The sequence below is a fragment of the Pangasianodon hypophthalmus genome, chromosome 12, assembly GCF_027358585.1.
Source record: "Pangasianodon hypophthalmus isolate fPanHyp1 chromosome 12, fPanHyp1.pri, whole genome shotgun sequence".
NCBI classification, from domain to species: domain Eukaryota; kingdom Metazoa; phylum Chordata; class Actinopteri; order Siluriformes; family Pangasiidae; genus Pangasianodon; species Pangasianodon hypophthalmus.
Window position 1 is genome coordinate 6,842,072 of NC_069721.1, and position 12,190 is coordinate 6,854,261.

Sequence of the window (12,190 nt, forward strand, 5' to 3'; positions counted from 1 at the left end):
TTGATTACTCACTTAATCTTACTGAAAGGACATGTACTTGTCTGGATATGTACTCTGTTTTAGTCCGTGATGGTTTGTGCAGGTTCACATCCTCCTGTTCTGTTAAAGCACACTACACTGATTAAAGCTTCAGGAGTGTGTACTTTGTGCGATCGTGTGCATCCATCCATGTGTGTGTGAAAAGTAAACTTGTATGAGCCTTGTTGCTTTGGGCATTGGAGTTGGAGTGTATGGGTGTACTCAGCGAGCATGGACCACTGTTTTATCGAATAGTGCTGCTCTTCTTAGACTTAGACCTGCCTCCTGCGGGGTCCTTTAAGGCTACATGAAGCGTGAGGTCAGTCTGGTCTTCATCCCCCTCTGCACATGTGGGAAAACATTTCCATGCGTCTACACAATGCCTGCCGGGCAACTCATGTGCTAGCAGATTTGATACTGAAAACATGTTTTACTGGGTAGTATGAGTGGGTAAAGTCTAAGATATAAAAGCATTTCTTATGGTATAAACAAATAGGCTATGCTCTCAAGCTGCTTTCAGTAAAACACGAAGATGATGTATGTGTGAAAACTCTAAAACCAAGGAAGTACATGGGAACCGGATGCAAATTCCTAGTTTTTAATGTAAAAACATAATTGTAACAGGGAACTAAGAAAACACCTGCATGGTAACTAGAATAGCAAAACGCGTAACCTGAGAGAAGCAAGAAACAAGAACATGGACAAACTGTAAATACGTACACAGTATTGCTCCAACTGAGGACACTGCCAAGGATGTTGTCGTGCATCGGCAAGGACATTGTAGCTCCGCCTTCCACCTCCATCAATAACATTGTCATTCCACCTCCCTATTTGTCTGAGGATGTTGTTGCTCTGCATCCCACCTCCCTTGAGGACATTGTAGCTCCACCTCTCGTCTCCAGTGGGGACATTGTCACTCCTCATCTCACCTCCGCTGAGGACATTGTTGCTCTGCCTCCGTTGCGGAGGTCGTCATACTGCCTCCTGCCTCCACTGAGGACATTGTTACTCTGCCTCTGCCGTGGACATTGTCGCTCCTTCTCTGCTGAGGACGTTGTCGCTTAGCCTCCTGCTTCTGCGGCGGACATTATCGCTCTGCCTGATGCTTTCGCAAAGGACATTATCACTCTGCCCCCACCAAAGACATAGTCGCTGCGCCTCCCGCTGCCGCCAAGGACATTATCGCTCCACCTCCCGTCTCTCTTGAGGTCATTGTAGCTCCGCCTCCCATCTCTGCTTGAGGACGTTGTTGCTGTCCCTCCCGTCTTTTTCACTGATATTGTCACAAGTTTTCGCACTGCCTTCCGCTTCCACAGAGGACATAATCCCTCTGCCTCCTGCCTCTGATGAGAAAGTTTTCACTGCGCCTCCCACCTTCAGCTAGGATGTTGTTGCCCTGCCTCCAACCTCCCCAGATTGACATTGTCGTGCCGCCTCTGAAGAGGACATTATTGCTCTGCCTTCTTTGAGTACCTTGTCATTGTTGGACATTGTTGGACATTGTTGCTCTGCCTTCCATCTCCGCCAAGGACGTTGTTGCTCCATCTTCACTGAGAACCTGGTCATGTCTCCTGGCTAATGCCAACCTCCAGTCCTCATGCCACCTGTGGTCAATGTACTTAGTGGTCCAGGACTCCGTTCATGTCCATCATCATGCTTCAGAAGCTGTATATCAGAGCAACCATGTCCTGTATATTATATTAAGGGAAGGGTCTGCCATAAATTCTCTCTCTGAGTGTGCATTGTGTTTTCCAGCACAACAAGCACTGCTTATGTGGTATTGCTTTGGTTTTGTTTTTTCCCCCGTTAGTTACTTTCTCTTTTAAATGTTCATGCTTTTTGGTCCTTGATTCTTGTTTTTCTCGTACGTCATGCATTTTGCCATGCTAGTTACCTTGTGTGTGCTTTCTTAGTTGTGTGTTACAATTGCATTCTTTTATTAAAACCTTTCAGCGTTAGTTTCCAGTTCCCGCTTAATTCCTTGTTTTGAGTTATCACAGGATGCTGACAATCTGCAGTGTAACAATTTGCTATTGACTCTCAGTGCTGTTGACTCTCTGCCAATTCATCTAATTAATGAGCTAGGTAAAAAAAAAAAAAAATCGATTTGCTCATGTGTTGTTCATGCATTGCCTCAAACAATCCCCAAGCCTTTGGTAAACTCTATAATTAAAAGGACATCTATGATTTTGCAGGTTTTTCACTTTTTTCTTTTTTATTTTTTTCTTTATTTTTAATCTGAATGAGCACACATATACTGTATGTGGCAGTCCTGAAGTAGTATTGGATTGGCGTTGTCTCTGTGATTAAAAAAAAAAAAAAGTTGTGCCTCTTTTGTGCTCATTCCTACACCTCATATCATCCTGTCAATCTTCATAGATAAAGCTGTCAGCTGATGACAGGAATCTAATGAATGCAGGAGAAGCCTTGGGGGGAGGGGGGGGGGGCAGTTGTGGGGAAGCTGAAGAGGTGGTGTATGATGGATTACTACAGCTCTACTACACTGCTGCTAACACTCAGGTGTCCACTGGATACTTTGAAAGCAAAGTGTTCTGCTGCACTGTGTTGATACAGTGAAGGTTTATAACTTTGCTGTTTTGACTAATAGCTGAGAAAGCCAATGGTAGTGGAGTGAAGGGTCTGAGTCAGAGTCGCTGTGTGATGTTTGGATTAGTTCTGCTGATAGCATCATGCCAGCAAATGTGTGTATGTTTGACGTTCTGTGCCCGCTATGTGGCCTCTTTATGGGTCAGCAGACTTAATAGCAGTGTTGCTTAGCTCTTGTTTATATTAGTGTCTAGCTGGGGCTTAACTGACGGTAAGTGAGAAAGTCCAATGCCATTAAAACCGTAAATATAAAATATATTTCTTTAGTGAAGCAATGTATTATACCACAGCACTGCTGAATTCTCAGATCTGATTAGTAAGAAGGTTTGATTAATTTTAACTTTTAAGACAGCATGACAGTAGTGCCAATTGCAAGGCCAATCACATGTTTATATTAATATCTTCATTCTAACATAGTACATTCATAGGGACATTGTTTATATGAGGTTTTCTGTCAGAAAATATTTATTTAACATTTATATAAGGAGTCTCAAGTGTCAGCTTTGTGATGGTCAGTTAATTTTCCGCCATAGGAGACTTCAGGACAGAGAACTTTGTGCTTCCAGGTTTCTCTGTAACATGACAGATGCATTTTTTTGTCTTATTAACATCAAGCAAAGAAAAAATGAGACTGGTTAAGAGAAGGATTATTTATAGCTGCTACAGCTGATATAACCTATGATGTGTCGTTCTTTTAATAAATAAAATAATAAATGTAATCCTCTGCAAATCAATGTGGTATAAGAGTAAACACTTCAGGGCATGTTGTCATTGGAAAATAATTAACTTCAGGGGGTAACAATAACTCCGCTTCACACCAGGCTGCATCACACAACCCCATCATTGATTGTTTTCATATAGCAGCACACCCAGACATTTTTATTTTTCACTTCGTTAATCTTTGGCCTTTAGACGCACAGGAAACAGGAGCTTAATTCATTTTTAATATACAAAATTCCAAGTACAATTTTCATGTTTTTTTCTTTAAAAAAAATTAGTATCTGATCAAAAATCTGAGTCTGTCTACTTTTCTTTTACGCATCCTATTTGCCAGTGTACATATTTAAATCAGAGATTTGCCCTACTCCAAAGTATGTCCTGGTGTCAGCTCTACTAATAAGATGAGACTTTCATTGCAACGGCACGGCGAGGCCCAATCTGGAACTTTTGTTTCCGATCTGTCATGCTCGCTTTCCTAAAGAATGTCTCTATGATTGCTTTCAGATGGCAAGGTGGAGGTGACCAAGGAGGGCATGAAGCTGTGCACCATGGGACCAGGCAAAGTGTTCGGCGAGCTGGCCATCCTCTACAACTGCACACGCACCGCCACTGTTCAGAGTGAGTGAGCACGGCACATTGATGCATCACCCAGAATTTCTAGCAAGTAATTATAGTGGTAGAAGCAATGTGGCAGCTTGATGGTATGAATGCAAGCACTGGTCATTTACAGGTTTATTCTTAGGAAGAAGTTAAGGATTCAATTTTAGAAAGAAGCAGCACATATGCAGATATATATATAAACACACACACACATTGAAATCCCCCTACAACTTCATGAATTGACTCTGTCACCATGGAAACCTGTGCATATTCTTTTGCTGTTCTTTTGGTAATGTAGTTCCGGCAGTTACTTTCGAGAGTAACTATGGAAACACACACACACACACACACACACACAAACTGCTAGGTATAATGACTTCTGGACTGAGATGGCCCAAATTCCTCAGCACACAGCTTTTTCAGTGGGCGGTAACAATTTAATTATTATTTCTAAATATATTTAATATACAGACATACAAATGCAAAATGCAATCAATTCTACTTGTCCTCTTGCAATCCATATGCATGTCAGATACATGAAATAATTTGCTAGTATTATTTAAACTAATAATTAGCATTGACGAAGCACAATGGAGCTGATTTTTCCCCCCATTACACCAAACACAACGCTGTCAGATATTTTAGTTTCACTGCTCAGTGTTTTATATAAATCAAATCAGTTATGTCTTCAGTGCATAAAACATTCATGATTAACAGATGCAAAACCTAGTCTATTCAGTTGTAAAGCCTCGAAATGAGCATCGATGGGAGAAGGACAGTGTGGATGTTAACATGTTATGTGGCTTTGCGCATGAGAGCAGGTCTGACAGTGTGTTGAGATATAATGATGGGAATTCCCAATGCAGCCATCAGCTTACCACCAGGAAGCACGTTCTGGCAATGGGAGCTGAAGATCTTGTGTTTTTCTCACACAGCTCTCTGCTGCAAAAAACAAAATTTCTTGTAAAAATTTAATGTAAATTTATTCCCCACCCTCTCTCCCTCTCTCATTCTCTCTCTCTCTCTCTTTAAACAAATGGTTTTATGTCCTGTTTTCACCGAGCTGTATTTGAATTTCAGACAAAAATGTCAGATTAAAAAAGCAGAAACGTTCATGCTGGGTATAAATTTACACGTGCTGTCAGCTAAGCACAAATCACAAGAAGGACAGTAGGAAAAATCAAGACAACCAGCATGACACAGACCCACACACAGGTCAGAGAGAGCTTCTAATGACTGTTTTGCAATAGCTTGACCTTTTCCAGGTGATATCTGGGCATCTGGCTTTCTATAGCGAACAGCATAGAGGCCTGTATGAGTGTGAAAAGAGTCTAAACCATAAAGCACCTATGGAATTGCACTGACTTTTCTCCCAGAGATGAATTCAACTTAAGTACTATTCGGATGGGATGCAGTTTCCGGGCATGTATCTATTATGTCGCCGGAGGATACCTATAGTAATTGTAATCGATTTAGTCACAGAGATGGGAGTGTCATTACTAAGTATGCATGGTCGTCACACAAAAAATTCCATGTACTACATACAGTGTACGTGTACTACATACAGTACATTGCATACACAGATTTCACTGACTGTAGTGATTGTTTTGACCTTTATTATAAGGGTTTATTGTAGGTTTTGTCTGTTATTAATAGGCCACATGACCATAACATACAGTGGGGTCTAAAAGTCTGAGACTACATTGAAAATTTGGGATTTTCTTTTTTCATTTAGGTTACAATTTTGAAATATTTAAAACAAAGAAAGTAAATGTTCAATATTTTGGATACAGACCATGTATTTGTGATACAGACCATGTTAACTAATTTGTCCAAAAGGTCAGATTTGTGTTCAGCGTGTGTTCAGATGACACTCAGATGGATGTGATCTAAAATGGATCATAAGGTTTTGCACAAACTTGTGGAGTCCGTGCCAACTCGAGTGCACACTGTCGTTAAAGCAAAAAGGGAACATACCAAATACTGGGAAACTCTGAAATTCATGTAAATATTTAATTCAAGGTGTTGTCAATAATATAATTTGTAATAAAATTAGAAAATAATTCAAAAGAGAAGCATTTTCACTAGTGCTTTCAGACTTTTGGACCCCACTGTATATAGGCTTTTCGTGTTCCAGGAACTCAATAACTTACCTAAAACCCTGGAATTGTTGACAAGTTCTTTTATAAATTGTTAATAATTTGCTGTTCAACTTGGCCAATACTTGGTTTCATTTAGATTTTTGTCAGTAGAAAGAGTACTTCCTATTAAGCTTGTGAATTTAAAGTGGAAAAAAAAAATACAAGAAGCTGTTTACAAGTCAGCTAATGCTGCTAGTTGCTGGCAAAGACATTCATGGATCTTATCTGTTTGGCCAGCACAGACAAGGGAAGCTAAGATGCCTCAGAGAAAGATTTTTTGTTGCCAGACAGCATAGGCTATTAAGGTTCATATAAGACTACAGAATAGGCTTAAAGGAAACGCATAACAAGATACAACACAGTTTATTTTTGCCATCGTTTTTCATGGTCAAACATGATAGTCTATGAGCAGTTTACGATACTATCATCAGTCATCCCAAGCCTTCTTCCTGGAGCAAAGCACAAAACTTCTTTTTCCACAGGATTTCATAGGAAACCATGTCAATTTGGATAAGATATACCACATATTACCTGGGGTTATTTCTACAGGTCATAAGTACAAAAGAATTACTCATGTATTTGGATGGGACTAAATTCCCAGATATACTCTGGTAATAATTGCATTACATAATGTAAATAATTGTATACAAAACTAATACATTCTGAATAGGGTTTTTATTTTGTTTTTTGTGTCTTTTATGAACATTTTTGGTTACTTATACAGCGGTTTAATTGACCTTGTTCACAGGAACAAGGACAAACATTCAGAGAGGGTTAATTACTGACTCAGACACTGTTTTTTTTTTGTTTAATTTTTTAAGCCTATTATTTTTTTTATTAACAGTTAAAAGAAATACATATATTTCAAACTTTACACAGTACAGCCCTCACATTGCTGGCACCCATTAATGAAGCAAGGCCCTGCCACCTAAAGTCCAGCTTAACCCCTGCTAATCAAGGCCATATAATCATGCAGCATACCCATCCACTAAGAAATATAAAAAAGTATACAAATATGTCCTAATGTTTTCTGATAATTCTGTTTTTTGAGTCTTAGCAAGTGAGAGAACTACCACCTTTTATATATATATATATATATATATATATATATATATATATATATATATATATATATATATATATATATACATACAGTTAGGTCCGGAAGTATGACAGTAGTACAATGACAGAGTTTTTGTGATTTTGCCTTTATACACCACTACAATGGATTTGAAATAAAACAATCAAGATGTGATCGAGGTGTAGACTTTCAGCTTTATTTTAAGAGGTTCCACAAAAATATGGCATTTACCATTTAGGAATTACAGCCATTTTCAGCAAAGTACTTCCATTTTCAGGGGCTCAAAGTTATTTGGACAAAGTGACATAATTGTAAATATAACCATAATTTTAATACTTGGATGAAAATCCTTTGCAGTCAATGACTGCCTGAAGTCTGGAGCCCATGTTCTCCAAACTCAAATTCTCAGTTTCCTCCCTGGAGATGTTTTGCCAGGCCTTCACTGCAGCCACCTTCAGCTGCTGCTTGTTTGTGGGTCTTTCTGCCTTCAGTCTTGTCTTCAGTAAGTGAAAAGCATGCTCTATTGGGTTGAGATCAGGTGACTGACTTGGCCATTGAAGAATATTATATATATATATATATATATATATATATATATATATATATATATATATATATATATATATACATAAAGTTAGGTCTGGAAGACCTATATATGATTTCTCTCCAGTGATCTTAGATCTTAGATGGATCCTCTTGTGTATTATTGATTTTTTTTTTACCTGCACCTAAAACACTCATATCCTTTCTTATCGTTTCCTCTGGTAGATATATCATTTTAAATGTATGCTGTGTTTTTAGGTCCAATATATCTCCAAATCCTGACTCCTAAAAGGTTAACATTTTATAGCACTGCCAGAATGACCTAATCCCACAGAGTACTCTGGAGTTTATGGAGTTTATCTGTAGTATATAAGTTATGCCATTCATCTTGAATATTCTTTTTTATTTTTACCCCATTTCCTCACAATTTGGTCATTTGCCAATTCCCATCCACTATCATTCGACAGCTATTAACATGGGAGGCTGAAGGCTAACACGTGCTTCCTTAGAGACTCCAGAGTCACCCACCACATCTTTGCAAACCACTGCTCATTCCTCAGTCCTGGAAGAAAGCACTAACTATCCTCCTCGCCATACATGAGCTCACTGATGTAACACCATCTCTCCCACCGAGAGAGCACGGCCAATTATACTCTCTTGTACTCATGGCAAAAGATGGCTGTGGCATCATCAGGATTTGATCTCCCGAAGATAAGGCAAACAAGAAGCACCTGTATCCCTTCTTGTGCTCGTGTGCAACCATGGCAAGACCATCCAGCAAGGTCACAAATTAATTTAATGTCATGCAGATGCTTTTGCATGTGGTCAGAATCAAACTTCTATAGTTCAGCTTCTCTCCTGTGCCATGGGCGTTCTCGAGCTGTATGCAAGCAGCCCTGTTGCCTCAGATGGCCAGGATACTCCTGCAATTGGATGAGTGGCTCCTATGTGTCAAGTAGCACATCATTATCGCACATTATGGCACTTAGTCTTACGGTGAACTTAGTAAGAGGTTTCTAGCGCTGAAAATGCCACACAATTCATAGGTATGAGGCTAGATTCATTTGAGAATGCTATCCACTCTGTCACCCAAGTGTGTGGGGGACAGTTGAACTCAGGCAGGTTGCTGTGTGCAGTATTGTCTCCTTTGGAGGATTTGGATGACTGCAGCTGCAGCAGTAGTTTCCAAAGGTCTGCTGGAACTAAGAGACTATTGAAAGTGGGTTATTAGCCTGCAGCTAGACCCCAAATACCACAGACAGAGACTAAGGTGTGCTGGTTCCTCATGACATCATGGCATACATTATCCAGGTGATTTGAAACCAGAAATGATCCAGTGGGAACTCGGTGAGAAGGTTCTTAAGAAATGATGGCTGGATGACAACTGTGACAAATTCCTACTCTCAGTGTGCAGCGCAGTTCTGAGTGTAACAAGTACTGCTTGAAATTGTTCTTTGTAATTCATGAGCTTTTGTGTGTTTTGTTTTGGGCCTAGTTGTATTTCTGCCACAGTCCTGCCATTGCTTTTTTCCTCAAATGTGTGCACCTGTTCCATGTTGTGTCCTGCTGTTCCTTTGTCTTATTGCAAAGTCTTATTGTGTAGTTTAGTGTTGTTAAATCTGAGCCTTAATTTCGAAGTCTTGTTTTCTTTATGCTTCTTAATTTTTAAGTCTGAATATGGAATATCCTAGTTTGTTGGTGTCTGCTTTTATATTGAAACAATGCCTTTCATATCAAATACCACTTCATGTGGTCACTTTGTCACTTTGTCGGACAATTTCAGCATATCTGAGAACGCACACTAGAAGGGATCCAGGTGGTTGTCAACATCCCTGGTTGTTCTGGTTATTCTAGGTTCATAAAAACCACAGTATACATATCTAACGTTGGACTCTCTTTTAAAGTGTTATGTCAAGTGTTATAATTCTCTGCTTACATGTCTGGATATTGACTTGCATTGTTAGGTGATGTTGCTGCAGTCCTGGTTTACTAAACCCTTATGTGAATAATTCTTTGTGATTTTTACATAAGGAGATAATTGCCGTGGCTGGCAGTTGTTTAAATTTCCTTATTTGTTCTGGAACAAATGCTTAGTTGTAACCTGTTCAAGTGAATATTATGCTTTGGTTTCTTAGGTTTTTTATTTACTAATTCATACCAATTTTTCATGTGAATCTTGTGGCTGTCCAGCTGCATTTCATATCAATGCTCATAGAGGAGTTTTCATTAGAGCTGATCCTTTTTCATTTTAATATCGCACCCTTATCACACTAACATATCAGACCTTAAAATTTGTTGAAGCTGTACTTCCTCTATCTGGGGTGCAGTGTACCTGATTCATTTATTCAGAGAACTGGAAAATAGGAATTTCTACAACTTGGTACTGGAAGAAATAAAGTAGTTTTGGGAAGATGCTTATTTTTATCATTTATATTCTGTAACTTTAGAATGGAAATGGATGAGTGACAGCTACTTCAGTGGTATATAGTTATACCACCAAATATAGTTCTTCTCATTCTGATTAACTTGCTAAGACTTAGAGAATTTTCGAAATTAAGACTCTTGTCTTCTCTAAATTCACTTCTCTTTTGATCATTCCTCATATAAATGTGTAAACGAGGTCAGGTGTTTGATATTATATTATTAAATATTATTATTATACATTCAGCATGTAAATCTCCTTATCCCATTTGTTCATCAAATGCTTTTAATTGTCTGTCTTTCTATCTTAAAAAGCTTTCCTTTCTGTCTTAGCAAGAGTTTAAATATAATCTGTAAATAATGCAAATAATGGAAGATAAACTGTTATTTGACAAATAGTGTTTATCCTTATTCCTACTATAGGTTTTGATTTTGGGTCCTTATGCATTCAGTTAAATTTAAAACGATAACGCTGATTTTTTTTTTTAGCAGGTTCTGTGTTTTAAAAACACAAGCAAACCTGATAACTCCTGCAAAAAAAAAAAAATATATATATAAAAATGTGTAAGCTGATTTAATAACAGACCCTGTGGAGGACTATATTGTTTGGACGAGCAAGATAGTACATTTTGTCCATCTTGAATATGCAGTTTGGGGTTTTTCTGCCAAAAGGTCCAGAATACAGAGTAATGTTTATGCAAAGTGATTAGTTTTGCAGTTTATGAAGCACTTTGAGAAATGGCAGTTGTCTGCACAAATTATTATAATTGAAAGGCAGGTACTACATTTGTTGAAACTCAATAATCTGAAAAAAATAAGGAAAAAGTTTTTTAAAATAATGACTGTTGTGGCAAACTTCGTTCATGTTAGATATTCACTGCACATTCACTCACCTGTCATTCACATATTCATTGCACGATCACATAACACTCTGTTTAAATGCCGACAGCATTAAACAGAACTTTAGAAAAGGTTTTCATTCACATATACCTTATTAACATAAAGCACAGTCATGTCGACACTATTTTATTCATTTATTCGTATTTTGAACATCTTCCTGCCCTAGCAGGTATTTTACTTGAGTCTCAGTTTCACTTTTCTGTGGGTTTCTTTGACACCAGAACTCGCCACAGCTCCAGAGAACAATTAGCACACACAAAATACTTATTTACATATTGTTTCCTCCCAGTATTTTTCACGTGATATGATTCATGCAGTTATTCGTTATAAATCACCTGCAACATGCCAACCATTTGCATATAAAATTTATCTCATCGGACACTCAAATTAGTGCTGTGTATTCTGCTTTGTAGTAAAGATGAATTAAAATACAGTTTTTTATTTTATAATCTATTCTGCGATTAGGTGTAATAGCTGTTTGGTAATGTTTAGATAAGAAAATGTTATAATTTAGGTTTAAGGTTTAATGCTAACCGGAGCCTGACATCTTCTAATTCTTTAGTATCTTTTAATTCTGTCAACAAAACTGATGGCGTACATGTTGTAGTCTTCTTTGGCATTAAAATCAGTCAGAAAGCACTATTCAACTGTTTGACTTTACCTTCTTTTGGTGTGGCTGAACATGGCTCACTCCTACTTATCTACTTTTGTTCTGTATTTGCTCATCTAAATCCTTGAAGCTTTTCCCGTATACAGTTTATATTGCAGCATGTGGGTTGATCGAGTCTTGCCTTTTAGCTGGGAAAACACAGGCCTGGAGTGATTTTGGGACTTCTGTCTTTTGCCACCTGTCTTCTGTCTTCTACTGTTGTTAAGTCTGGCAATGAATAGGTATATTTACAGGGCGAGACATGTGGCAGTGGATGGTTATGCTCTTACTGTCACAGCAGCTGTTTAGTTTATATTTGAAACCTTCCCTTTAGCCAAATGTTAAGCCGGCTTTACACTATGCGATTTTTGGCTTGATTTTGTAATTCTGTAATCGTGAGTTGAGATTGGAGGTCTTTAATTGCATACTGTAACATGCTCACACTTACAGACAGCCAACGACAAAGTTCTGGCAGTGTCAGGAATTTCTGATTCAAGTCTCTGAGTGTGA

The 12,190-nt window shown here is 38.3% G+C and overlaps 1 protein-coding gene across 2 annotated transcripts in view; it reads left to right on the top strand.

The window, feature by feature from the left end:
• The window catches only part of prkg1b (protein kinase cGMP-dependent 1b), a 155,894-nt gene that overhangs the window by 42,966 nt on the left and 100,738 nt on the right, over window positions 1-12,190 (top strand). For both annotated transcript variants that reach the window (XM_026915240.3, XM_026915239.3), the window contains exon 3: window positions 3,850-3,963. In XM_026915240.3, coding sequence (XP_026771041.2) covers window positions 3,850-3,963 — 114 coding nt within the window. The remainder of the gene's footprint in view (window positions 1-3,849; window positions 3,964-12,190) is intronic.